Raw genomic sequence first — 27,810 nt, forward strand, 5'->3', positions numbered from 1 at the left:
TGGGTCACTTGGCCCTTGAGTGTACCTGTTGCCAGCCCCGAACATGCAACGAGGCCGGTGGGTTGGCGCGGCGGCCGTTCCCCTTCAGAGATGGCGATGTTTTGAGGGCAGGACTGCGGGCACGCACAGAGAGAGGAAGAGCGAGGAGAGAGAAGACGACAGTAAGAGCCTCGCGAAGCATGCAGGTCGGGGAGGCGAGAAGGTGACGACGAAGCTCTCCGCCGACGTCGACCCTGCGACGCTGATTGAATGGGCTCGGCGTCTTTCCGCGCGAAGCGCTGCACTCCGCGTGCGCGCTGTCGTCCCAGCCGCGAGGGGCACTCGACTTCAGATCCAGGCTGGCGAACGAGGCAGCGAAGTAGTACAGGCTACCGCACTCGCTGCACGCCCCGCTTCCTGGCTCAGCCCTCAGGCCGGCACGATGGCGGCGCCCAGGGCACTCTCTTCACGCAGGCCTTTGCGCTGTGACTCTAGGCTCCGTGCGCGAGTCGCGAACGAACCGATGGATTCATCCACCTTTCCAATTTGCAGACGATCGCGGGCAACGGCGCTTGCCGTCCCCTCGGTCAGCGAGGCAGACGCGCCCCGTCGGGAGAGGAGCTGCGCCTGAAGGCTGGCCGGCACAGAGAAGGCGCGCGGCGGAGGTCGCCGAAGCCTCGCGACGACGCGTGTGAGAGAAACAGTAAATCTGCGGTGGAAAGCGAACGAGACAGAGAGCAGCTTTGCCTGGGTGGCGGCAGGACGCGGCCCGTCGCCGCCATTTTCTCCCTGGCAGAGCTCAGGACCGAAGAGAGGCGCTTCGGTCCTGTAGCAGACGAGAGGTAGCAGCACGACAGCCCTCAGAAACAAAGTCCGCTCCTTCCATCCATGCAGCGCGCCGTTAACCGAGACCTCCCGGCGAGACGCCGCCGCCGCTTACCAGCTCAAACAGTCTTCAGCGGACAAAAACAAAGGCCCCGCTGCAAATAGAGACGAGAGACGAAACACGAGGCCGGAGAATGGCAAACGAGAAGACGGGAGAACGAGGAGGGAGATCGAAGCACACCGGCAACGTCTTGCCGACGCCGGCTGCAGGACCCCGACCTGCGCAAAGATAGTCGAAACCTACGGGGATGCGAACAAATTAGAAGATGCCGCACAGAATAATTATGTGAGAGACACACACACTAGAATACCACTCTGCAAACCAGCTCAGGAAAGAACTGCTGACCCGACAGCAGACGGACAGTCGCGTGACGTCGCAGTCTAGAAGCCCGGTTCGTCCGCGCTGCCGAAGTGGCTAAAGGGAAGCAGAGCCAAAAAGTGTCTCACCAGGAAAGCATACGACGATCAAACCTCGAAAACGAGACGCGTTCGAAGTCGCGTCTCACGTTCCATGCGCTTTTTGTAATCAGACCACGGCGGAAGAAGGAGCATGCAACAGGCGGTGCAATTCAAAGCGGGGCACGAGCAAAAAGCAGCGATGAGCGAGCCAGACGTTCGCTGCATACAAGTCTCTTCAATTAATTTGCTCATTTCACTGGCAGCCATTGCCACAGGTAACAGAAAACAAGAGATAACCCGTACTTTACGGTTAGCTCTGATGTGTTTCAGACCAAGGCCCCATGCTGGTCAACCATGCCTGCCGTCAAATTGCAAGTCGAGCGCCTCCTCCAATTCTCGCTCAGCTCGTGACACAAGCACGGCGCTCCCATCCCCCCCAATTTTTTATAAAGTGAATTACACCCAGCAGAGCTCGAAAGACTGCCGCATAACTCTCCGTGTCAATATTACCTCGTTGGGCTATGTGCCGCTGGGAGTCCTCGCACAGCAAGCGACGTGTGTAGTAGCGGCGCGCCATCGCACACGCAACGGATTTCAGCATGAACGCGGCCGCACACAGCACGGAAAGAGCGATGGCGTCAGATGCTTCTGCGAGCTGATCCTTTCTCTAAAACGCAGAGACTGGAGAGACAAAACGTATTTACACTTGATGCCACACTCACGGCATTTCAGATAGATGCCTGAAGGAGTATATGAAGAGTCTCTGGTACGACTCAGCAGATGCACTCAACTCTACAAGACATCCCAATACTCCAGTATATAGGAGGCAAACAGCTAAGCTAACAGAAGAAGACCAACAAACCGGAACAACGTCTTGCTTGATTAACAAGGTGTATGGGAGGCACATGGCGGTTAAGAGGTACAATACTGATCTCGCCGGGCGCAAAAATAAAAATCGCCTTATGGGCGGGAACGAGCATGGCTACTCCTGGCAGCGCTCCCTGCATGCCGATGCATAGCTTCCTGGAGAGCAGCGCGGTTAGATCTTTGCTGCTGGTTCTTGATCACTTCTGCTTTGCCGAATCGGCAAAAGGTACAAGAAGGCAGCGTGCATTTCTGAGCTTGCCGTCTGGAGCTTGCAAGTTTCTTTGCTGATCCCTTTCTCTCGGAAGCGACCACGCTGCGACCCAGGCTGCCTGGCGACACACCCGGTGTGTATCCGAGTACGACTAAATGACAAAGTCTTTCCTGTGGTTCTATTGGCATCTTCTTTTGTGTTCCCCGATCCAGGTTCCAGGCCTCGCGTGACAAAAGCTTGAATATCTTTTCACTGTCTGTCGTGGGGTGACAATTTTCCTCCCCATCGCGTATCGGGGCTGCCCACAGTAGAAATCAGTCTAACATCCCTGACTCAATCCTACCAGGCTGCGTGTCTCGTTTTGTGGAGACTGGATTCACAGCTGTGTACGAACAGTCCAGTGCGCCCTTTCGTATCGTGTACGACCTTTGCCAAATGCAGCACTGCAGCACTTCCGTGAATCGTAACCTTCGCGGTCGTTGACACAACTGCACGAGTCTTCCAGAAGGGAGTACTCCACAGAAGTCCACGGGCCATTTTAGACATTTTTTGACGACGCTGCATGGCCCGGAAGCGTATAGTGGTGCTAGCGGCTGAATGCGGGTAATAAGACCCCAGCTACCGCAGCGCATAGTCTGAATACCTCGCCATCCATGCACACGACGTCGTCTTAAACCACTTGTCAAACCGGCACACTGAAATCCCTTCCAGATCAGGCGCTTCTGGAAATTCCACTTCGCCGACAACATCTACAGTAGCTAGGAACTCTTGGCCGCCATCGCCTACTATGGAGAAACTTGACGAAGAGAAGGCTGAGGCCCTTCTCAGGTACTGCGGCCACAAAAGATCAGACGCTGCTGCATCAAATGCCGTGTCCACGCAGCTGAATCATACAAATTTAAGTCGAATGGAGCCCTCGGCTAGCTTCTCCCAACTTTGGGGTTGACATTGCCTATATTTTTCGCAGGGAAATTGTGACCCTGGAGACCTACGGCTCGCTCAGTCGAAAGGTTGCGCGCTATGAGCTCGAGAAGCGTATGGGGTTGAAGGAGGATGATCTAAAGCCTTTCAAAGACCAGATCAGCGTTATCCTGGAAAAAATTGTCGACGATATCACTGCCAATCAAGAAAATGACGAGAGCGGCAAATCGGTACGGCCATAACGTCGCTTTCGCCCAGCGGATTCGAAGAGGCGTAGCGTTCGGTCATCCCCCTAATCTTTGTACCGTGTCCATCCTCTTGCCCGCAGGACGAATCGGATGGTGAAAAAGAAGAAGACAGAGAACCTGAAAGCAAAAAACAAAAAACTGGCAACAACGTGAACGCGCCAAAAAATTTGAAGAAACTTCAAGGTACCAGACGCGGCTGCGGAGAGAAGTGTCCCCGTGGCCGCTGAGCCCGGGCTGCAGCCAGCGTTTCATGATGGCTCTTTCAGATGTGTTCCACAGATGAACTGCGTGGTGTCGCCTCTCGCTTCCACCCCGCTCGAGGTTTTTCGCTGCATCTATTTCTGTCCCAATCCTTGCGCGCAGCGTCCCTTATGTCCAAAAACGAGTTTCTCGACAAGGCACCGGTTCTGGCATCCCGAATCGGTGACGAACTGCTTTTCGATATGAGACCGCGAACCTTTAGTAGTGGTTCTTGTGGCTGGTACGTTACAGGGACAACTGAACAACACGTCCCATACGAGCGGCCAGTGCAAGGGCTCATCAGCCGTGCTGTTGATTTCCTACATTGCAGGTTCTACGGATCCAAAGTAGCGATCAAAGTGGGCAAGCAAGAAGTCTGGTGTCAGCTTGGCGTCAACTGTACGGGTAAGATACTAAGATAGCGCGTGCAGTTTGAGTGGGGCAGCACACTTCGTATGGGTGTCGCAGGCATCACTGGAGTGATGGCACGCTACGGCTGATGTGCTGTCTGCAGTTCTTGGAAGCAAGGAGTGGGATGAGAGCCGAAAACGGAAGAAATGAGGCAATTACACCCGCGATCTACACCTCCCAAGCTCTCCTGGACCGAACAACGTTGCCCCTGTTCGGTCATGCCGTGGGAGTCGTTCCAATTCCCAGGGTAGACACTACTGCCAGCAGGGACGTACAAGGCGTTGGATGAAGGTCGTGCCACGCTCACGTGTCAATAGTGTCTATTCTGTCTTATTAGGCTATTGCCTCTGAGGACACTGTGCGTGTTCAGTTCGTGGGACTGTTCACTTACCCCTGAACTTCAGTGGTGCGAATGTTCGTGAAACGCTGCTCAGGATGCATGCTAGATACGCGCTCCCGAGAGGAACCGGTGCGCATCAGAAAACTGGAAGTCGCGCCTTTCATCCTGCATACTCATGCGGCGGCGGAAGACGCGTGTGAGCAGGGAACGGAAGAGTTGTACTTCTTCGACACCCCAGGTCTAGTGACACAGCTCCGCGCTGTGCCGCGGTGCCAGATGGCTGTGTATGTTGTCCTATGTGGGAACGGATTGCACATTTTGGACAGGCATGTTTTTCGTTAATCTGTGTTAATCCTCACATATCGTCAATGATAGCGGATGCGGGGCGGATCCGCTGTTGTGGATCTTCGGGTGTGTGATTAAGGTCGATAAGAAAGCATCCCGTCAAAGAATGGGTGTGTCTCTCACAAAGCAAGCAGCCACAAAGAGCTTCCAGCAAGGAAACGTGCGCTGCAGAAAACGCAGTTCGAGAACAATACGATAAAACGAGCAGGTCTAGCCCGCAAACATATCATCACTCGATGGGATCGATCACTCCCTTGGACGACCTGAATAGTCAAAAGTTATACGTGCATCTTGTGTGACAGCGTCGCAATTCTAGACTTACAATTGGATGGTGCACTCAGATTCCGGCAAATTAGGTGCATCGTACACTTTTACAATGCGTTGATCTCCTTTACCCTTGCGCATCGAAAGTCGTGTCGTCGATGCGTGACCGAGAACGTGTCCCCCCACTGAGGCAACGGTAGTCCTAGTCCAAAGCGGTATTATGTGGAGACTCTTACCTGGACGGGTGGGGTTTACTGCAAAAGTTAAACCTCCTCCCGGGTCGGCCCTACACATTGCTCAATGCGCGATCACACTATTTGAGCAGGCACTGCCAGTGGTAATTACATGACTTGGTTTGTCAGCAGGACCGCCAGGTTATACTGTTCCGCCAGCTTCATCATTGCGCTGAGCATCTTATTCAACTTCTGCTGCCTGTCGGCCAGTTCTCCTCTGCCCGAGAAATCCACTCGAAACAGAGCGATGATAGAATCTACGATAAGGACAGCTGGAGGGCGAACGCCTTCTTGAGTGGAAGAACCCGCGTTTTAGGGCGCCTACCAAATCGTTCCTCGCACATCTGGACAGTTGCGGTTTCATGTGGGTAACGAAGAAACATGCCTCAGAAAAGGAGAGAAAATCCTAACCTTTGCCGCAGCCAGTGTTATGAGCTGATACATGTGCTCAGTTGTGAACGCTCGTGCATACATTATATTATCGAGCACGCAGTCTCCATCCAATCCGAACCGCTCGGCTATACATAGGATCTTTTCCGGCCGAAATGTACCCTCTGTGTCTATGTAGCAAACCTGAACGCTCGTGACCAGCTCGATAACTCAGCTCTTTGCAGGGATATGCTGCGTACCTTGCCACATCCTCCCTTCATTTCCCGTGGAAGCTGCGCTGTCACACACACCGTGTGGCATATCTGCGTCTTGCCACATCGGTTTTCCCCAAATAACTCTGTGATCGACATCGTCTCGAAGCCCCCTCCGAGGAGTTGATCTAGCTGATCAGAACCTGTTAGGACTCTGTGAGCTTCCTCCCCGATCGCTGGAACTCAATCTTGGCATACCCGTAGTTATCTTGATGACCCGCCCCCGCCGTTGCGTCAACTCAACGCCAGTGATGAAAGTATTGCACATGCCCAATTTCGCAGCAGCCTCAACAATCTTCTCAACTTTCGCTTCCGAAATTCCCTTGACCAGACATAGTTCTTTTTTCTTCGAGCAAGCAGAATGAATTCTCATAGCACAGTGTGCTAGCATTCGAGTACCGGCGCTCACTGTTGTCTGGATGACTGACAGAACCGTGCAGTAGCCAGCTTGCTTAAGCTTGTTGATGTCAGCAGCGTTAATGCCGGCTGCTTGCAGCTTGTCCTGACACCGAAAAAATATCGTTATCTTTTCCCCTTTTACCACAGCAAACGTACGATGCTTTGGAATGTGTCGCTCCCCTCATCCGCAACCGCCTCCAGGTGCGGGGTGGACGAAATGTGCTTGCGTGCCGATTTGCTTTCCGTCAGCGTCGCCATCATAACGCGCTGATTCTGAAAACGAGCTCTTTTGCTTAGCTAATTTCCCTAAGTGTGTTTGACACAGTGTGTGGCGAGCTAGCAAAATACTTCGCCGATGCGACGTTGCTGGCGAAGCAGCTACGCCATACCCTGCCGTCAGGTGTAATTACACGAACGAGCGCACCGTAAGGCCCGGGGTCGCGCTCCGTGTTGATATCCGGTCTGCTCTCCAGCATGGATACTAAGCGTAAATCATCAGCATTTGCACCGGCTACACTTGCCGAGCAGAGCAAGAAGCCACCAAAACCATCGGGGTTTATTGAGTCTGCCTCCCCTGACGACAGGCTATCCACCACTACCGGCGGTGGCGAATGAGTCTGGGTCTGGTCCAGGCAATAAGGCACCACATTTTCATGTATTGCACGACTCAAGATGTGCTGTGCAGCCTTTGCATAAATGTTGATGCTTCTTTTTGCCGTGTTGGCTGATCCATTATGAGTAACGATAGCAGTTCCACGTGTTGCCATACCTGGAGAGGATGGCGCATGGCGCGAAGGTTACTTGATTGGGACACCAATAGGTTCCCGCTACACTCCACTTGCCGCGCCATGCTGTGACGGAATGCATCCGCTCTCGTATGGCTCCTACAGTTGCTCGAGGCCTTAGAGAAACCAGACATCTCCACCAGTTTCAGACCATCATCTGTGGGCCAGCGTGTTCGACGGTCAGATCAGCAATGGCGGATTCAGATGGTGCGGATAGTCGCGCGTAACCGTGTGCTGTGCCCTACTCAGGGTGCTCTGACTCCGGCGGGCGCAACCGTAAAGTTGCCGCGGGACTACGCGGTGCCAGATGGCACGGAGTTCTACCAAATGCTAATCGAGAGACTAACAGCCCTCCTGGATCGAATAGATGGCACGGGCATGACCCCTCCTCACCCGGCAGTCCATTTATCCTCCCTGCATGAGGCATTGTCACAAAAGTAAAAGATTATGGATCAGCTTTGTCGCTTATCAAGCACACGAGGCCTATATCACTGTCGCAAGGTCTAAGGGTTTGTATTCCCCTCGTCGGTGTCCCACCGCGGTAGCGACCGGGGGACGCCGTTCCTTAGCTCCCCGAGGTCTGGTAAGGCAAAGGAACGAGAGGTCGCTTGTAACGACTGAATCAGCGGCCCACGACAGTATGCAGAAGACAAGTGGGAATCCGAGATGACCACACACACATTTTCCCACATGGGAGCTTTTGTTTTAATTCTGTTCTGTGCGGTCTTGCGCCATTTGTTTCACCAGCGCTGTGTCACACTGGCAGCTGCTGCCTACATGCGTCTTTTTGCTGGTAAGACCACCGCGGTAGGCAGTAAACAAAAGGGGGAACCAATGGTGTCTGTGACTTACCAACCTGTCAGATATGCAACCGAGTGGACCTCCGAGAAGCCACGCCGGAAGCCCCCAACTCCTCCGCATCGAGGAGAGACGGATACCGTAAGTTCACTTGACCCAGGGTCACCGTCGCGTCAAGACTGGATGCACCTCCTCGACGGTCTCCCGTCAGGACATTTGTCTACACGCCCGAAACATATTCCTCAACGCCGCTCCAGGTACGTTCACGCAAGGCTCTGCAAAGGACCCTTCAGTGAGATCAAACTATCATACTATCCTCGTCACTTGGCTTTTTCCACGGATACGTTTGACGCGCTAACACGTCACACCTGCAAATGTTTCGCCAGTATTTGCGTGGCCCGGGCTGGGAAAAGGTTCGTGCTGGTGTGAAACATCCATGGCACTAGTTGGCCGTTCCGTGAGGCAAGCGTGCTGAGTCAGATATGCCGTGACTTGCTGTTTCCAACTGCATCTAGTACATGCCGGGGATGGTCAGACTAAACCTGTTAGTTCCTGACCCCTCCGGATATCTTACGTACCTGGTTACACGCGTTTACCATACGAGTACGCACTCGCGCAGTCATTTGAGGTTACACGGGGCGGCAAGTTGACGCTACGTCTTCCCAGTTTCCGGTCTCCGCTCCAGTCGTTGCTGGATTTCACGGGTTCGGTATTTTGTGAAATTACATCTGGCAGCCACCGGAAAAGAGACGAATCATCAGAGCCAGTGGAAGGTCCTTCAGTATGGTGGGCAGTTTTAACGTGTGTGGAGGTGACCACTCCAAGTCCAACAGAAGCAGAAGTGGAACCAATGCTAACTGGACAGACGCTGGCTTCGTGTAGGGGTTGGAGTGCGGGACCGAAGCGAGAACCATCATCGCAGAGTGGCGCCGGTGGCCAGAATGAGGAGAAATGACACAGATGGAGCACTGTCCTGCGCCCTTCGTGAGGCAGGCGCCGCGTTTGCGACCGCGGACATCAGACCCGGCAGCCACCCAAGAATTGGGCGCAGTGCAGTCTGCAGACGCAAAAGATCATGCGTACAGTAAAAAGTGACGCCCCCAGTTACAACCGGCTGAAATACCGCCCCGGAGGTGTATAGGGTTGCCTTTAATATTTCACTGTCTGATGCTCCTTTTCTTGATCGGACACCACAATACGTCTCGAGAGTTGTTTAGCTGGTGTTGGTGGTTGCCCTGACACGGTAGAACAGCTGCGAGAATAGTTCTCTAGTTCTTCCACTCCATTCGCACTGACCAGCACTGCGAGGGGTTTGAGCGTTGGCGACTAGCGTAGAAGCCTCGGCCCGGTTCCTCAGGGAACCGGTCGCGGGTCCTGCTACACAGTAAAACCTATATTCCGTTTGCAGAGATATGCATCCGGAGATATTTTCTGTCTTCACAAACAAACGACCACAAGCTACAAGTCCCCATTTTGGCATGCTTGACAACGAGAGCGACTGCTGAACAAGCCGGACCGGCCCGCGTCCTGTATTGCAAAGAAGTGACACTGTAACACACAGACAATTCTCTGTAAATATACGTGCCCGATACCACATTGAGGAGCTCCTAATACGTCCGGGGCGGTCTCCCTCGGTTACCGAATTGTAACGCCACGTGTACGACCTCGTAATTGTAGCATATACTGGCGTGAAACACCGCCTTTTTCCCTTTCTCCCATCGAAAGAGAACCTCCCATCCTGCATTTGTTTCGTGGGTGTTTCACGTCTTTCCGATAGCTCTGCCGCACTTTGGAATCGGTGGTTCACAGGTTGCCCACTGCGACTCCGGTGGTCGGGAAACAGAGGATGCCTAAGCCTCAGCCGCTGACAGTATTTGTGCAGGGCGCTGCTGACTGTGTAGCGATGCCTCCTGTCTCAGCCTGCTTAGGCTCAAGATCCCCTGTGACTACACATTTGAACCCACTTTTTGCGGGTCGAATTGGCAGCTCTCGACTGGCGATTTGATCTTGTTAAACTAGACTCTCGAGAAATTCCTTCCGAGGCATTGTCAGCAGCAACTAGCGGCGGCTGTTGCACCACGACACACAGTGGGAAACTGGATGTGCACGTGAGGAACGATTGCGTTGTCGCAAGAAGCGCGTAGATGGCCAGCCGTCAGGTTGCTAGTCGCCGCCTTGCCGTCTGCCGGGCTAGTTTAGCGCGCGTGAAAGTCCACTGACCCCCAACCTGACATTGTTTTGGACAAACACGCGTGTTGAGCCCCGGATCCCACCGACAGCGATACTGCATCTCTACTTTCCGGCCACCCATACTCACTCCAGCCCAACTAAAACTCTGCACCTTTAACCTTCATACACCACAGGGACGCCTGCCTCTGCACTTACGGGCAAGTTCTGCCAGTTAAAAATGCTGATGGAGAGCGTAGCTCGCTATGCTTACGGTGTCACCCTCGGGACAGTGCCTTTTCAGGAATGAAGCGCGCTCTTCGGGATCGATAGTTTCTTTAAACTTGGTTCGTAAGGGACATTCGTCTTTCATAAAGATGCCCAAACTGGCGGGCCGAAATGCACCACTGAAGCGGAGCACTGGTGGGCGTCGGTTCTGCGCAGCTCGGGAAGTTCTACGCTCCTTTCAAGTAGAAACGACGGACACTAGTCTCACAATCACTCTACGCTGTCCCATTACATGGCTGCGCGCATCCGGACGTCGCTGGACAGCTGCTCGCCCTCCCTCAGCTGTGAACAAGATAATGTGTATTGCAACGAACCCTTGCTCAGGGCTCGCTGTGCTGCCGCAGCCAACGACAATATGCATCATGTCGTGCACGCGGGGAGGAGGGCCTGACCTAGGGTTCAGGTACTTTCGCGTAGGAATGCGTGCACCGGTACCCGTGGCAGATACTTCGCCGCTACGCAGAGCCGCAAAAACACGAAAGGGGAGGGCCCCGAACACACCCGTCACTGCGTGACGTGCCATGGTATGATACGACAAAGCGTGTGCTTTCGTCGAAAGCTAGCGCCCGTGGCATCCTCTGCATGGTAGGCGCGTGCACCTGCGAAAGAGGTTGCGGGGTTGACGCCCCACTGCATGATTAGAGGGGCTCCTCACACGCGCCAGCAATATAGGGCAGCGCTAACACGTATGAGCAGCTCCGCTAGCTACTCCGGCCCGAGTACGCGATTTCTCTAGTGAATACATACTTCAGATGGAGTACATTGGACTAAACGTGCGTGAAGTTCTTTATTGCCTAGATCCACATTCGCTGGCGCTTTTTCTTAGTCATCTGTTTATCCTGGCTTCAATGAAATCGTGCGGCTGCTTTGTAAAGTCACAGAGAGAAGGAATTGGAGGCAGATACTAATCTAGATGTCCGCAAGGGGTTCCCCTTCATGAAGCAGCGCATGACTGGTTTATGCTTTGTTATTCTCACTTCTTCGCCCCAAATCTCACGGAGAGGTCGTCGGCTACAGTCTCACGCGAAGTCATCTTTTCAAACCACGGGACGGACCATCAGTTTCTTCATTTCATACATGACAATTCCCCCCGCAACTCCGACGTTGAGCGAGTCGAGAAGGGACGACATAGGCAAAGCGACCCTGCAAACAGAGCACACAGTGAATCTCCCGACAACTTCAGGTCTCGACACGCCTCCGGCACCACCATTGCCTGCGTTAAAAATCGCCACCCAAATGCAGTACACAGGATCCTGTTGGGGCTGAGGTTTTAGCGAACCTACCAGCGGCTGAAGCAGGGACTCCGACGTGAGTCGTCCTTCAAGGCACGTGGATGCCCGCTGCTAGAAGCGGACAGTGCGGTGCTCCCAGGAGAAAGAAAAAGAAGAGACCTGAGGACTGCAGGCAGTTTTTAAAGACCGCCCCGTTTTCTCAGGGAACATCTCGGTACCTGTTTAGGGTTAAGGGTGCCTAAACCCATTTGCCGTGAACAGTTCGTCTCTTACCTTCGGCAGCGCTGGAGAACTACGTCGGAAAGGCCGCGAGACTCGTTGCCCAGGATGCAGCACATACCTCGACGCGACGCAAGCACATCTGCGCAAACGCACATGCGACTGGAAGAAACATCGTCAGAGTTCCTTTCTGCTCTCAAAAAACAGGGGCAGCTTATCCCGCGTCACTCAACAGCGGGCTGCTTGACGTGACAAACACGGAGGTGCGACGTGCGCATTCGACCTGTATCCCGCTAAAGCCTCGATTTGGTTCTGTCTGTCGCCGCACACGCGCACATGACGCATACCCGGGCACGGCCGCATGCCCATGACCGCAACTACGGGACGTCCGCAAGGCAGCCCCGCGCGTGCGGTCCCAGGACCCTCTGCTGCAGAAGTCAGATAAAGCAGACGCGCCGCGACGACGTCCCAACGATCGCCAGTCCATGCGCCCTACCTTTGAGTGCATTGGGCCTGTCTCCCTTGACATCTGCCGCAATAGGGACAAGGTCGCTCTCTTCACACATACGGAGAAGATTCTCCGCAGATCCGTGGAAGTGCGGAATGTTGTAGTGCAGCCCTCGGCTCACTTCCTGCGAAACCAGACAACCGGAGCCAGAACGGATAAGAACGCGAAGAGATAAAATGCACACACGTGCAGTATATAGTGAAGACTAAGAAAAGTAGAAGGGAAGAGAGCCTGACGACGAAATGTGACACAGAACGACTTCCGGCAAACGACACAGAGAGGAACATTCAGACAGGCACCCAGCCGGACAAGAGGCTAAACACAAGCAGGCGAGAGGTGCGCAGTAGACAGGGGGCGGGACGAAGCACAGCGAAGTCAGCTGAGATCGAGGAAACACGTCTCCGGCGTCGTCAGCTGAACTTCACGTATGAAGTTTGTACCATGACTTTCCAGTTGAAGGGATCCGCAGTGCCATCGACGTAGTAAATTCCATCGAAGCCGAGAGCGGCTGCCGCGCGAACGAGAATCCCAACATTCGAGACGTAGCGCACGCCATCCAGGGCTAGGATTGATCTGCAAGCAATGCCAAACAGACACTGCAGCACATGATGCGCACACGCAAGGCGCGGAGAAGACGTTCTAAACAGCCAGAGTGTTGGTAGCCAACACGTCTTACATCACGCGTTTGGCGCACAGGTATAGAAAATGATAAATAGGTAAACACTGCCTACGCCTAGAGTCGGGAATATTGCTCGATTTCTCACGGCGTTGCCGCGCGTGTTAGGGACAGCACTGGGCGGCCGAACCGCACGCGAGACCAATTCACTCAGTCATCGACGCACAACTCGCTGCGTACCGTTTCTGTTGTTTGCAATGCCTTTCGCCTCATGACCAGAGCTGCGACATTCCACGGTCTCCCTTCTCAGACATGCCGCTCCCATCGCAACGCAGACATCACACTTTCCTAGCCTGGTTCGATTAAAAACACACCAGATCGTAAAGACCGTCCCGCGAGGCGTCCTCACCGTGCAGACCCAAAGTCGAAGCTTTCTCGAGGCCGTCGGAGAATGCCAATCACTCGTTTGCTTCCCGTCTTGACCGACATGCCCGAGTGAGGGAGCAGGTCGTCTTCCGCGTCGCTTCGCAGGCCGGCACTTGCAGGCATAGGGAACCCTGGTGCGCCTCCAGTATTGAGCCATACGGACTCCTTCGCCTTGCCTGGCGCAGGCCGGGTGCCGACTTCGTTCGCTCGAAGCCCCCTATCCTTCCTTTGTTTCTGCGGCAAAAACTCCGGCTTCCGTCTAACCATCAAAAACTCCATGACCTCGCTGTACGTACACCGCGTCTCCTGCGCACACACCTTGAAGGCCGACGGAAGACCTGCCAAACCGGGGTTGTCTGTCAAGAGAAGCTCGAACTCCAGCTTCGGAATCGTCGCGCCGTTGCTCGTGGCAGGAAGCGAACCAATTCCTCGCTTCTCTCCCGCTTGTGCGCGCCTACGCTCCTCCGCATCCTCTGCACATCGGGCGCCCTCCTTGCCCTCCTGGCCAGCTGCCGGCTCCCACAGCGGCGTCGCGGCGCTGCGGCCTGCCCCTGCGACGTTCCATTCTTCCTCCGTGCGCTCTTCACTCGCCTCGGCAGTCGAAAAAACCTCTCCGCCTTGCTCAGAAACGAAACGCCGGTACTCAGGGCTGCACATGAAGCGAACCAAAGGAAGCCCCAGGACGACCACGCTGTCGTAGCGGCGCCTGAAACGCAGAAAACAGACAAAAAACACACTTGTGCACACCAGCCGCTCGTCTCCATTTGGTCCGCAGACGCAACTCTGCGCAGAATGCCCATACATACATGCGTGGACACCGGCAAACGCGAGAGCCCCCTTTGCAGGGAAGAGGGAATCGATGGAAAGAAGAGAATCCGAAGCATGCTCTGAAGCTTCCCAAGAGATAATGACGGAAAAAAACGCCTTATACGGACGAGAGGATGCGGAAGGCACAAGGCACTGACATGCGGCCATGCGGTCGCCCGCATCGTGCGCGCCTCACGCCGAAGGACGAACTGTGGAACACATGCTGGGAACCGTATAGACTTTCGCGACACACAAAGCATGTACGCAGAGGCATATGCGCGCTCACCCACGCTTCTTGCAAAGCGACGTACTACAGTGAGAATCTAGAAACACACGTGCCCCCAAAAATTGATAGGCGTGCATGCATATGCACATGCTTCATAGCTTCTTGGCACATGCATGGACAAAAGACCATTAACGTATCTTGATTGGTTTCACGCGGATGCGTGCAGCTCGTTCCGCCTACCTAAGGTCTCCTCGCCTTTTCAGGCGCACAATGTGTTTGATGAGTTCGTTCTTTTGGCTGGTGATGAACGTGAGCTTCTTCACGCGATCTGCCTCCGCGTCGCCGTCTGCTGTCGCGGGCAGCTTGACCGAAATCAAGCTTGAGCGTTGACTTTTCCTCTTCTTTCTCTTCCCTTCGAAGGCGCCTGAATCTTCGTCTCCCGCTGCTTCTGCGTTTGCTGACTCTGCCTCGCGGAGGTCTCCTGCCCAGAAACCGTCCATTTCGCTTTCCGCGCCACTCGCCTCTCTTGCTGCACGCTGCCTCTGTGTCGCCACCGTCTTGGGCTCTTCTCTTCTCACAGATAAGGCGACGCCCTTTTGGCCCTGGTGCATGCCAGACGGACACTCAGCAGAAAACGACCTCCCTGTCTGTCCACTGGCGCTCAGCACTCGCTCCTGCGTGTCTTCCGCCTCGGCGCGCGCCGCACTCAGGTCGAAATGGCGACTGTGAACGCTGGCCGCGAAACCTGGCTCCAGGGGCGACCTTTTATTCGGAGCAAATCCCTCCGCCACCCGACTCTCTCGCGCCAGACTCGAGTTGCCTCGCCTGCTGTCCGCCTCCTCTTCCGCGCGGTCGCGGTGCGCCTCCCCGCCCGCCTTCTGAGCCGGCAGAGCCTGCGAGACTAGAAAGCTCGACTCCGTTTCTAAACAGAACTCCGTCGGCGCGATGTTCTGCAGCCAGGCTGGGAGAGGCCGCGAAGAGGCTTTTTCCGAAAATCCGCGCCGAGCCACGACTGCAGCGAGAGGCAAACGAGAAGAAGCGCAGTTGGAAACAAAAACCGGCGGAGAAGGCGCCGGTGCGGAGGCAGGCGAGGAAGAATGGGGAGAAGCGGAGCGAGAAGGACCTCGGAGCGACGGATTGCAGAACGTACAGCCAAAGAGCGTCGCGCGCGGGCTGTTCCACCTGGGACTTAGACATAATCCTTCGTCTGCGAAGGCCAACGCCTCTCGCACATGGGGCGGAGACGGCGAAAAAGAGTGAGAATCAGACGACGGCGAAAAGGAAGACAAGAATCCACGAGGAGCTAAGAAGGCACACGAACGAGGAGACAGATTCGGAGCTGACGTGAAGCCCGATTGCGAAACAAAATGGGGCCGTGAGTGCAGAGAGGACGCCAGAGGTGCGCCAGGCGCGCAGTAGCACAACAGCTGAGAGGGAGAGGCAGAACAAGAGCCTGGAGATGAAACCAAAGGAGACGGCAACACCGAGAGACAGGGCAAACACGCGGGAGGTGAAGCGCGCCGGCAGCGGCTCGCGGCTCTCCGCTCCGAGCCGACAACAGTCTCTCTCAGAAAAGACGAGGAACCTCCGGATGCCGAAGACGAGAAAGGCGAAGAGACAAGCAGCCTCAAACTTCGGACCTTAGCCAAAGGCTTCTCCACAGTTCCAGGAAGGACGGAAGAAGAGGTCGCCATGTTGAGGCACGAGGCACCATTCGAGTGAGGAAGACGCGATTCTGGCGTATAGCGAAGACACAAGGAGACAGATAACCCTCCCCAGCATCCGTCCCGCCTCCGCTCTTGCCTCCTTCGTTGCGCCTCGGCCGACCTTCTCTTCTTGCTCGCCTCGGTCGATCTTCTCCCTCTTCTCTCCAGACTGGGCGTCACACCACCTCCTGCGCTCAGCGGAACGTGGCGCTTCAGCGCTCACTTCATGAGTCTCCTCACGCTAAATTCTGTTTCCCTCGAAACCGGAACCAGGGTGATTCAGGTGGAGCCCGCCTCGTCAGCGCCGCAGAATGGATAGGAGAGCTCGAGGACAAGCCTTGGACTTCTTTCCAGCTCTTGCGCGAGTCCGAAAATATGTTTGGCGGACACAGGAGGGGGCGAGATCAAGTTCCTCTCTCCATGCCCTGCGACGGGGGGCAGCAGTTCGAAGACCACAGGAGACAGGCGATCGCCGGAGGGGAAACACGAAACTGGGAGAAAGGCAAAACGAAGGGAAAATAATACGGAGAGGCGAAAGAGAAAAGAACGATGCCGCGGGAGAGGAAAACCGTGGAGGAAGAAAGAGCGACGGCCGAGAAACAACGCGACTCAGCTGCGCGAAGGCGCGAAAGGAGAAGCGCCCACAACGGATTATTCAGAGAGCGTCCAACGCGTTATTTAAAATAACGGAAAAATACACGAAAAAGCAAAGAAATCGCAAGACGTGGCGAACAATTTCAGGGAAAGGTTCCTTACGAGGGAGACGAAGGGAGACACACATCTCTCCCACTTCGGCTGACATTTGTGAAGAGTCGTCTCCAATCGCGGAAACGAGACTTGTGATGCATTCAGGATTCGTTCCAACAGAACGGAAGCCACGCTTAAACACCATCCCACTCCTAGTGAGTGCTCTTTCGTTTGTGAGCAGTGAGCGACGCGAAGCATTCTCCCGTAAAACAGACACTCTGCGAAGAGTCTTTATCCCGGGACGGAGACGAGACACCCGGCGGCCGTCGCTTCGCAGGTCCCGAGGCTCTGGTGAAGCTTCTGGACTCCGCAACTGGGAACGCGGACTGCGAGCGCGTTAAAGCGGCGCCATGGACTGCTTGACTTTTTCGTCAAAAGCGTAGACGCGCGCCTACAGGTGCTTTCACTCAGCGATTTCGAGCCTTGGCATGAGGCAAGGAGCGCAAGCACTCCAAAACCCCGTCCGAGGCGGCATGCGGCTGCTTGCGGCCTTTCTGGGCACCCCCGCCCTGGCGCGTGTTCGTGTGGCTGTGCCGGGAGAAAGATACCTGCATGAAAACTCTTGGCGGCGCACCTGTCTCTCTGAGCGCATGCCCACGCAGCGCCGCACGGAGAAACGACGTGAGTCGGTAGATGCGGGCGTGGCACAACACGCCAACGGAATCGACGCGCTACACACCAGCCGCATACCGCGTGCTGTGACGCACGATTCCGCGCGAGAATCTGCCCAAAGATATTGCAAGGACGTGTGAGTGGGCACCGAGGGGGAGAGGCGAGCCGAATGGAGACGTTAGCGAGGCCGCAGTGGCGCATACTCAGAACTTCGGTAGAAAGCTCAGCCGGATGTCCGCACGCGCACACCCGCAGAGGCACGGTCTGCAGGACGCTTCGGGCAGCTCTCTATGCATAAGCATTTCCCCACAGAGACCGACGTGCGCGAGCCGCCGCCGTTGCCGGCTGTCTGTCTCCGTTCGACCTGCGCAAGGCGCCGCCTCCTCACCAGCGGCGCTGAGGAGGGGACGCACACAGCTCATACGTGCCGACTCAAGCTCTTTCTACTAGATCTTCGTCCCTGTTTTTCGCTCGACAGTGGCGTTTTTCAGTGGAGGTCCGTGGCTGGAGGCTTGCTGGCTAGGTCCTAAGTGTAAATGGGTCCTGTCCACCGCAAAAAGCCGCGCGAGAACGCAGAGCCAGCTTCTCTGCATCTCTCTGCAATGTGTGCACCGTTGTATACCGAAATGCCCGTGCGTTCGTTTCCATATTTGCATGTAGGCGCGAGGTGACGCCGTGTAGTAGCCGCGAACCATGCGCGCCACTAGCTCAGCAGCAGGGGCCTGCTTTACCGGACATGATCTGCTGTACGCGTGTGTACACGACAGCCCTGCTTTGCCTGGATGCGCGCGCATACATGGACATTGGAGGTCAGGTGTTTCTTCTAGAGCCCAGGGGCTGCGCCTGTACCAGCCGGTCTCGAATGGACCCTACCTGCTCTCTTTCGCCGTCAGGGGCTCGACGCAGCGCTCGGAATCGACACGCTGCGCGGGCGGCAGATGCATCGCGCGGAAGTCGATTTGCTTGGCGCAGCGGGCGCGGCGTCGGCGAGGATGAAGAAGCTTCAAAAGGAACGCTGCGTTTCGCGTCTGGTCGATTTGCAAGGTTCTTCTCTACTTTTTCTCGCTAGCTCACCCTCTCTCCTTGCGCGTTAACCCTACGCAGCTGCGGCGGCCTCCGTTTTTTTGGGGTCTCTTCTCACTCGCTTGCCTCCCCACGCTCCCTCCGCGCGATCTCGGTTCTTTTTCGCACGACCTCGCTCGTGTCTCGCATCACTGTGTCTGGCGCCTCGTCTCCTTCGCTTCTTAGCCTCGTTTTCTCCACCAGATCTTCAAGAAGATTTAGGCTTTTTTAGCAGGTTCTCGCTCTGCGCGTCACCCCCTCTCATGCAACGGCTCTTGCTTGCGATCTTTCCTCCTCGTCTGCGACTCGCCCAAGACACGTCTCCATTCCCCACGGCTGAAGCTGCTCCGCAGGAGGGCGATAAGAGGATTTGAGTCTCCGAATGCGAGTTTTCTGGCTTTTAGCCTTTCAACGGGGTAGCCGGAAGATCGTCTACGCCTCTCTCTCGCAGCGCTCTGCTGCTTTGCGCAGGTGTGTGCGCGGGTGCTGCCGGAAAAACAGGCGAGGCAGAGGTCAGGGCAGCGAGGCATCGATGCTGCAGCTCGACGGAGCCGCGGCTTTTCTCCGTTTTTCTGCATCTAAAGTTTGACACGGAGCGAAAGTCGATGCCCGCGCCCAGCAGGGAGGAAGCGTGCCCCCTCACGGTTGCGAGCGGCGCAGCTAGAGGCGAGGCCAAGGGCAGCTAGAGAGGGGAGGCCTGAGGTGGGTTCTTTTCTTCTTCGCCTCCATCTTCCTTGCCCGGAGTCGCTTTTTCATGCATATTCATCTTTCGCCCCTCCTCTAGGCCAGCGCGCGGCTGTGAGAGCGAACCCAAGAAGCCAGCAGGACTCGGGGCTTGGACAGTGGAGACTCTCGTGAGGAGGGCCGGAGGCAGGGTCGAGATCCGCGTGGCGAGAAGGAAATACAGCAGAGATGAAGGAAGCCATATACATGCGTCTCTTCATTTACCTCATCTTTTCACTTCCGCCTCTGCAGCCCTGACCTTCTGACCTCTCACTCCAGTCCCTCGTTCTCCCGTCAGCCTCTCGTTTGTTTTCACGGCTCGTTCTCGCGGAGCCCTTTTCCGCTCTTCTTCCTCAGCGTCCTGCCTCCGGACTGTTCGCTTGCATCTCTTGTTCTTTCGTCTGCTCCTCCCACTTTGACTTCGCTGAGGTTTAGGCCTCTGCGTGCTCCGCGACACCCTCCTCGCGCCTTCCTTCCTCAGTTTTTCCGGTTTTTTCGATAGGGGCCTTCGTGTTCGCCTCGTGCATTCGCTGTACAAGCGCTGGCGCCCTTCAGCCTCCGGAGCTGCTGATTACCTTCCCAACCGTGGCCTCGGCGCAGCAGAAAGACTTGGACCGGCGAGAAAATGAAGAAGCAAGGTCTTTTCTCTCGCCTTTTTCGGCGGAAGGACGGGTAGGCGCGCCTTCGTGGAAGGAGGCAGTCAGCATACGCTTGTAAAAACAGGAACTTTGTTTTCTCTCAACCCGCTGTGCCTCCGTGAAGATAGGTAGCTGACCGTCCACTGGCGTGCCGCGTTTAAGACCCACGCGTCTCTCTCAGTTTCGGCTACTGAAGCAAATCTGTCGATGCACGATCCCTCGCGGAGGCTGGAAAGCCCGTTTCTTCGCACATATTCTCTGAAGGCGCACGCGGTGCCTGAGAAGCAGATGTACTCGCGTGCGGAATGCCTGGATGTTGCCCTCCTCGATCCCGTCGGCGGCAGTAGTCCGTCCCTTGAGTCTTTGATATCAGCGCGAGGCTCAGTGCAAGCGACTCATTCTGAGAGGAAATCCTCGAGGAGACTATGCAAGCGATAGATCGTCGGAGGCGGCCTTCCAGTAGAGAGAATGGGCTCCCTCCTCGCACCCGAGCGGCGTGCTTGCCAAAAACTCGCGGTTTTTCTCTTTTCGCTGGCTTTCTTGCTTTGCTGCTCTCCCGCTGAAGCTAAGACTTGCGAGCCGACGCATGGTTCGCTGCTGCTGCCGCAGTGGCGCGTATTTTTTCTTGTCGTCCCTTCTTGCCGCGCCGTCTCCTGCTCCGCCGGGTCGCCCTCACCTTTTTTTCCCGCGTTTTTTTCGCTTTTCAGGAGCGCCGACAGAGACTGGCGGGTGACGCTCAACGGCCCCCAGACGCAAGATGCATGCAGCAATCGCGTCATCACTGCCAAATACACGCTGTGGAACTTCCCCTTCAAGAACTTCTGGGAGCAGCTTCACCGCATCTCCAACCTCTACTTCTTCTTCATTGGTTTCCTCCAATGCATTCCTCAGGTGCGCATTCGACTTCCACATATATGCATATCTATATATCCATGTATGTATGTATACCTGCACGTATATATAAGTTACGCTGGATCCTGCCTGCCGAGAGATAGATCCAGAGAAGAAAACCTTGGTGGACGCGCGCGAAGAGAGAATGAGCGCGATGCGGAGGCGATTGCGACAAGACTAGCAGTATACTACATTTGCGTGTGTGAACTCCGGCGTGCGATGGCATATAAATATATCTATCTACCTATATATATATATATATATATATGGTTAACACTTAACAGTGTTCAGAGGGCTCAGGCCCGCGCGTTAGACTGACTACTGTGTATGAGTATCTTTTGTTTCCCTCTCCTCGAACTTTTGTCTGTCGTTTTATTTTCAAGGCTATCTGCTCAGTTGTGCGTAATTATGTGTCTTCACACACCGGCCCCCTTCCGCGTCACGCTGCTGCCGGCGGCGTGCCTGCCTGTGTCGAGGATCTTGTCCCGCCTTCTTTCGGAGTGTCTCCGTGTCTGGCGTGCCTCTGGCTCTGCTGGAGTGTCTTCTGGAGCGTTTAGTCACGCGAAGAGCATTGTTTGTGTTTCAGATCTCTGGAACCAGCGGCATCCCAAGTATCAGCATGCCCCTGTCGGTCGTCCTCATATGCAATGCGGTAAAAGACGCCATCGAGGACTACCGGCGCCACAATGCTGATAATCGAGAAAACACACAGGTAAGACTCCCAGTTGAACCCTGCGGTGGCCTGAGTTTCCTTGGATTTCGGTTTTTTCGTATGCGCCTCTCGAAGGCCTCGTCTCCTGTCCGTGCGTACGCCAAGCCCTAGACCCCCTCCTGTGCTCTCCTGAGTTCTCGCCGTAGGCGTGGCCTGCAGACATTCTCTCGTGAGCTTGCATTGGAACTCCGTCGATCCTCTCTCCTCACTGCGACAGGGGGGCCGCCTCCGCCAGGGTTTGCTCGCCTTCATCGCAGCCCGGCCTCCGCACTCGTGCTTCGTGTCGGAGGGGGGGGGGAGGACCTGGCGACTGGCTCCCGTTTGTCTTGCCTGCGACGCTGAGCCGGTAGCTTTCTCCCTGAGACTGCGAGTGGCGCCTGCCCAGTCCTCCTCTGCGTGTATGTGTCGCGCCTTCATTTGCGCTGTCTGCGTCTGCCTTCGCGGCGCGTCTGCCTATCTTGCTTCATCGCCAAAGCGCCTTTTCCTGTTGTCGGTCGCTAGCCGCTGCTCTGGGTCACCGTTTTTGTTCGCCGACGGGGTCTTCGATGATCGTCTTTGATCTGTTTTTTTCTCAGATTTGCCACGTCGCTCTGCGCGGTTCGTCTCCCTCACCGGTGGCCGCAGCCCTCTCGTTTTCAACCTTTTTCGCGCGTTTCCTCGCTCTCCTCTGTTGCCGTCGGCGCACACGCTCGGCGCTGCCGCCAGCCTTTGCCTCTTCGTCATCGCGTGCTGAAGCGGCTTCCTTGTCCGTTTCGCCTGTTTCGTGGGAGAACCTGGAGATCGGCGACGTGGTGATTTGCGTGCGCAATGAGTTCTTTCCCGCGGATATTCTTCTGCTCGCCTCCTCGGACTCCCACGACATCGCCTTCGTGGAGACTGCAGGCCTCGACGGCGAGGCGAACCTGAAGGTGAAGCATCTGCAGCGGGACGTCTCCCTCTGGGTGGGGCATCGCGGAAGCGCTGAGCGGTCGCCCTCCGCGAGGGCGGATGCGGGCCTTCCAGAGGCGCTCGCCGCTTCGCTCTCTGCCGCAGACGCATGCGCACTCTCCGCATCGCTCGCGAAGCTCGCGCGCTGCACAGGCTCGCTCCGCTGCGATAGCCCGAACAAGGACCTCCTCCACTTCGACGGCGCGCTAGCGCTGTCGAGGATGAAAACCCAAGACTCTGCGTGCGCTCTCGCGGAGACTGCCGGAAGCGAAACCGAAGGCGGTGAGGTTGCACGCGTCGTGGCTGCGCAGCAGGGCACAGAGGAGAGGGATGGAGCGCCGGCGCGACTCGACGTCGGCAGCCAAAGCGACGACGCTGCCGACGATGCTTGCGAGCACGCGCGAGACGAAGCGAGCGAAGCGATTGAGAGCATCACGGTCCCAATCAATATTCATAACATCCTTTTGAGAGGCTGCCGCCTGCGAAACACCAACTGGGTCATTGGCCTCGTCATCTACACCGGCGACCAGACAAAAATTCAAATGGTAAGCACGTCAATAGCTGTCTTGCTCTTTCTGTCAAGTGCCTCGCCGCACGCCTGCGGGCGCTCCATTCCTGGGTTCCTAAAGTCGCGCTTCGCAGCAAGCGGTTCCGCGACACAGCCCTAGATGTCTCTGCGAATCCGAGCATTGCGCATCTCCGTCCCAATATGTTGCGGCGAATGCATATTCATATATGTATGGCACCAATCATATATATATATATATTATGCTTGAGATGCCATAAAGTTGGGAGTACCCATGTGGACGCGCGTCAGCGTGCCGTTATCTGTATGTAGGCATTATGGGCGTATCTTATGTGTCCTTGCTTGGTGCATGAGTCTAGCGTTACGGGTGCCCCTGCTCTGCCTTCGACCAACCGTGCATGGTAGTTTGGTCTGCATGTGTGTAGCGTCTCAGTGTTTTATGTCCTGTGAGTTTTTTCATATGTCCGCCGTCGAAAAGCTCCTCCGCGTGAACTATCCACCGGCACCCCCACCTCCCCCACCCCGCCAATATTGCCTGTTTCATGCGCTTCCTGTGTCGCGCCTTATCCCTTATGTGCAGCCTTTTTTTTCTGTTGGCTTTGCGTTTTTGCGTCCGTCTTTTCATCTCCACACCCCGCGGCCCTCTTATCTTTCGTCCACACTTTGCAATCTGTTTGTCGCAGAACTCTGGTCCCCCGCGGCGCAAGATGTCGCGCGTCGAGCTGCGCACCGGCCGGCTGATTCTCTGCATTGCGCTGCTCCAGTTCTTCATCTGCTGCGCCTCTGCAATCGCCAGCACCTTCCTCTGGTTCTCGCCCTCCGTGGATTTGCGAAAACGCACGTATCTCCAGGGAACCGTGGAAATTCACCAGTTCCCGTTTGTCTTCTGTAAGGTGCTTAAAATACTCGCAGACCTGTGCATACCTCCCTGTGTAGTTGCATCGTCGCCTGCGCTCATCTCTGTCCGCCAGTGGAGGTGTATATCTGCATGCATCTGGAGTTATATATACAGCCAATTCGTACAGATCGAGACGTGCGGCAGTGCCGGTTTTTTTTCGCGTGCGGGAGGCGGCGAGCCTCCTTGTGTTGGAGCCGTGTGTCTACGCAGATTCATGGCTACACACGCTGGCGTTTCCCTCTGGCGCGTTTTTAGGGCGTTCCAGACTGCATGTGCCCTTTATTTGCCAGTGCACGAGTCCTCAGTCTCTTCGCGGGCGCCTGCCTGAGGCCACGGGCGGCGACTGGGCTCCTCGTCCAGACGCGATCGGCGTTGGCGGAGTCCGCAGAAAACGCGAGGAGGGAGGAGGCCCGGTTGCGAAAATCGAAGCTGGTCGGTGTGGGGCATTTTGCTGTTTTCAGGGGTCACGGAGTTCTTCACGTGGATTGTGTTGACGGCGAACTTGATCCCAATATCGCTCGTCCTTCAGACTGCGCTGGTCAAGGCCATGCAAGTGGCTTCCATAAATGGACCCAACGTCGACGTCTTTGAAGAGAAACGCGAGATGAGTGGCTGGCGGACGTTCAGAAACAACGTTCTGCGTGCGTCCAGGGCGGAATATCGCCTCGCGGCCTCGCTGTCTCCGCCGTCCGCCTCAACTTCCGCAACTTGTGCCCTCGGCTCGCCGCCGTCAAGCTTCGTGCCTCCGGGCGTGCAGGTTCCCCTGGAGGGGCAGCACGAAGAGACCTTCGGCGCCGGAGAGACAGAGGGCGAGACGAGGGCACGTTCGCCGGAAGCGACAGGTGGACAGGCCCTGGAGCAAGACAACGACGTGGCGACCGGAGGAACAGCCTCGTCGGCCAGTGCGCATTCTCCGCTTTCCTCGTGGGTCTGGAGCCCCGCCCTGAGGGCGACGAAGAGGGACGCCTGCCGGCAGTCGCTGTTCACCAATGCGTTCTCCTCTTCGCTCGTTTTCTCCTCCCAGCTCAGAGACACAAACAACGAAGAATCGAAGAACGAGAGTGCCGAAGTCTCAGAAGGAGGGAAGCACGCGTACCCCGCGGATGAGGCAGAAACTGCGAACGGAGGAAAGCCGATCGCGCCGCACGAGAAAAAGTTCCGCGTGAAGCTAAGGGACGGGCAAGGGCAGCGTGCCGGCGGCATGCAAGACGTGCGCGGCGAGGCCTCAGGAGCGTTGCGGAGACCTGACGCAGCACGCGGGGAGGAGACAGCAGAAGGAGGAGCCGCAACGGATGACGACTCCGCGGTGACTCATGAAAAAAGTGAGGGAACCGAAGACAACGAGATGGAGGGGTCTTTCTTCGTTGAGACGGAGAAAGAAGCGCATATCGTGGCGCGGACCTCGGATTTGAATGAGGAGCTCGGCGAGGTCGGCTACGTCTTCTCAGACAAGACTGGAACCCTAACCGAGAATGTCATGGAGTTTCGCAAGTGCTGCATCCAGGGTAAGAGCTCCGAACGAGACAAACAGCTGAAGACAGGTAAACTGCGGAGCGACCCCCCTCTCCCCCCTCACCTGGTTAGAGTGAGAGACTTCAGCACAACGTATGCGTTTTTCGTCCTTCTTTTCAAGCTTCCGCCGTGTTGGGAGCTGCTGCGCGAAAAGCGACGCACAGGGACCCCGCTTACAGAGAGTTTACGTCCGTGGAGAAGCCCACGCGAGCGCTTTTTCTCTCTTTTGAAGGCCCGTTTATTTGCGAGTTCGCGTGTGCTGGCCGCGCTGCAGGTGTTCGCTATGGCGACGAAGAAATCCCGGAACCCCCATCCAGCTTCGACACTGAAAGTGAGGAAGAGCGATCTATGCACGCCCTGGTGCTTGGCTATCTGGTCCTGTACAGCGGGCCTATCCACGATATCTGCCTATACAGAAGAGCAGATGTTTGCTCGTGTATGACGGAATGCTTGTTCACTTGTACCAATATATTCACAAATCTATCCACGCATTTATCTATTTATGCTGATACATCCATATCTCTGACTTGATCGATTTTAGACCGCCTGCCTCCCAGTGCCTTCTGCTGGACGCACGCGGAAATCCGTATAGTCGCGTACATGCATTTAGATGCAGACATCTGCCAGTTTTGCGTTTTTTCGTCTTGCCTTTCATTCAGCGTCTCGAGAGCGTCTGCCGCCGGAGCCTTGCGCGCCCCACGTGCGCGTGAGGGACCCGATGCTGCGGGCTGCCCTGGAGGACCCTGAGCACCCGATGCATGCGCACATCGTTGACTTTTTTCTCCACCTCTCCATCAACCACTCCGTCCTCGTCGAGCACCACGGCCCGAGCGGAAAGTCAGGGTGAGACACCAATTGGCGTCTGACTTTTTCCGTCTCCATCCACCCTCTACACAATTATATAGTACTGCTCGCCAAATACATGTATATATATATATATATATATATATATTCATATATACGCGTTGGTTAAACATACGGTAGTGGGCGCTCTCTCGCATGTTCCCGGTACGTTTCTCCAGTCTGTCCCGGTTAGTTCGAACCGTTAGCGGATTGAGAGGTTCAGTGCGCCGTTACATATATCTGTATGTGTATAGCGCCTGTTTGCGTCGCGCCTGCGGACTCAAGTTTGGCGTCTGAGTTCCTCTTGTTCGTGTTAAGGTACTCTGCCAGCAGCCCGGATGAACACGCGTTCGTGTGCGCGGCGCGTCACTTCGGCATCACCTTCCGCGAGCGCACGCCGACAGCTGTCGAGCTCGACATTTTGGGCCGCGTGGTGCGCGTAGACATTTTGGCCGCGTTCCCCTTCGACAGCGCGCACCGGCGCTCGTCGGTTCTGTGCCAGATCTCAGAGCCGCGGCGGCAGCAGGCGCAGACGGCTTTCTGCTCGCCGTCGCCTTCGCCAGTCAGGGCGGGAGCGCGCGACACGCTGGTGCGCTTCGAGAAGAAGGGCGACAGCGACAAGCACATCGCGGGCGCTGCGTTCCATGGCGGGCATCTGCGCTCGTCCTCTTCCTCTCCGCTCTCGGCCTCGACAGACACGTCAGGCGGGGCCTCGCGGCTCCCGAAAGGGGCACGAGGCCTCTCGCCGCCGCCGTCGAGCCCGTCCTCGCCGCCGCCGTCGAGCCCGTCCTCGCCGCTCCCCTCGCCCGCTTCACGGCGCACCTCGTTGCTCGGAAACACCTTGCCCCGCGCGCCCGCCGCGCCCGATCCCGAGCCTGAGAGTTCCGCCGACGTGCCCTGGGGCGTCGCGGCTGATGCAGAGCCCGAATGCGTCCAGCGCGTCGTGCTTCTCACCAAGGGCGCCGACATGGTCATCCTGCCGAGACTGAGGCCGCTGCAGGGCGCGCCGTCGCGTGGGGTCGGAGCCTCCGAGGAAGGGCGAGGAGAAGATCCCGGCGACGTTGCAGACGGCGGCGAGGAACTGCGAAGGAAGGCGATGGAGCGTGCCCTCGAAGCGTACGCGGCCGAGGGACTGCGGACACTCTGTATCGCCAAGCGCACCATCGGCGACGACGAGTTCGCAACATGGTACGACGCCTACCTCAAGGAGCAGCTCACCAGGTCCAACAAAAAGGAAGAAAGGCTCTTCAGGCAAGTCGAAAGACACCGCCATTCACGACGCCACGACGCGAGCACACGCATCCGCCTGTACACTTTTTTCCCCGAGCGCATGCGTGTGGATCGAGCCGGCGGGCGCGCAGGGTAGCTGCCGTGACAGCCTTGACGCAGGCGCGGACCGAAAAAGCAGTGAAGGTCGCATCGCAGATGCGACAGCATTTGTTTTCGCGTGGATGCTTCTGCCAGAGGGCCACGCGTAGCCCAAGATTCCGAACACTCTTGTTCCTGTGAATATATATGTGTGTGTGTGTCGTTCGAGACTGGAAACGTTCTGTAGGTAT

At 56.2% G+C, this 27,810-nt stretch overlaps 4 protein-coding genes across 4 annotated transcripts; 2 read left to right on the top strand and 2 right to left on the bottom strand.

Moving 5' to 3' along the window:
• Positions 1–3,128: 3,128 nt before the first annotated feature.
• BESB_069150 (uncharacterized protein) lies at positions 3,129–4,311 on the top strand (the record flags this gene model as incomplete). The annotated part of the gene is made up of 6 exons (XM_029365308.1): positions 3,129–3,169; positions 3,309–3,492; positions 3,591–3,693; positions 3,874–3,991; positions 4,082–4,155; positions 4,265–4,311. 6 exons carry the CDS (start codon positions 3,129–3,131, stop codon positions 4,309–4,311), a joined length of 567 nt encoding a protein of 188 aa, XP_029218891.1.
• Positions 4,312–5,075: 764 nt separating this feature from the next.
• BESB_069160 (meiotic recombination protein DMC1 family protein) lies at positions 5,076–6,641 on the bottom strand (the record flags this gene model as incomplete). Its single annotated transcript, XM_029365309.1, has 10 exons — positions 5,076–5,109; positions 5,169–5,295; positions 5,347–5,396; positions 5,456–5,615; positions 5,669–5,687; positions 5,755–5,916; positions 5,973–6,127; positions 6,183–6,330; positions 6,394–6,486; positions 6,540–6,641. 10 exons carry the CDS (start codon positions 6,639–6,641, stop codon positions 5,076–5,078), a joined length of 1,050 nt encoding a protein of 349 aa, XP_029218892.1.
• A 4,816-nt stretch (positions 6,642–11,457) lies between these two features.
• On the bottom strand, positions 11,458–16,148 carry BESB_069170 (RNA methyltransferase, TrmH family protein; the record flags this gene model as incomplete). The annotated part of the gene is made up of 6 exons (XM_029365310.1): positions 11,458–11,563; positions 11,926–12,013; positions 12,368–12,503; positions 12,820–12,952; positions 13,405–14,127; positions 14,695–16,148. 6 exons carry the CDS (start codon positions 16,146–16,148, stop codon positions 11,458–11,460), a joined length of 2,640 nt encoding a protein of 879 aa, XP_029218893.1.
• A 3,781-nt stretch (positions 16,149–19,929) lies between these two features.
• Positions 19,930–27,617, top strand: BESB_069180 (uncharacterized protein; the record flags this gene model as incomplete). Its single annotated transcript, XM_029365311.1, has 8 exons — positions 19,930–19,976; positions 20,650–20,833; positions 21,420–21,545; positions 22,121–23,017; positions 23,682–23,886; positions 24,358–25,401; positions 25,683–25,739; positions 26,506–27,617. The coding sequence occupies 8 exons, from the start codon at positions 19,930–19,932 to the stop codon at positions 27,615–27,617; spliced, it is 3,672 nt and encodes a 1,223-aa protein (XP_029218894.1).
• Positions 27,618–27,810: the final 193 nt, after the last annotated feature.

The sequence above is a fragment of the Besnoitia besnoiti genome, chromosome VI (genome assembly GCF_002563875.1).
Source record: "Besnoitia besnoiti strain Bb-Ger1 chromosome VI, whole genome shotgun sequence".
Lineage (NCBI taxonomy): Eukaryota > Apicomplexa > Conoidasida > Eucoccidiorida > Sarcocystidae > Besnoitia > Besnoitia besnoiti.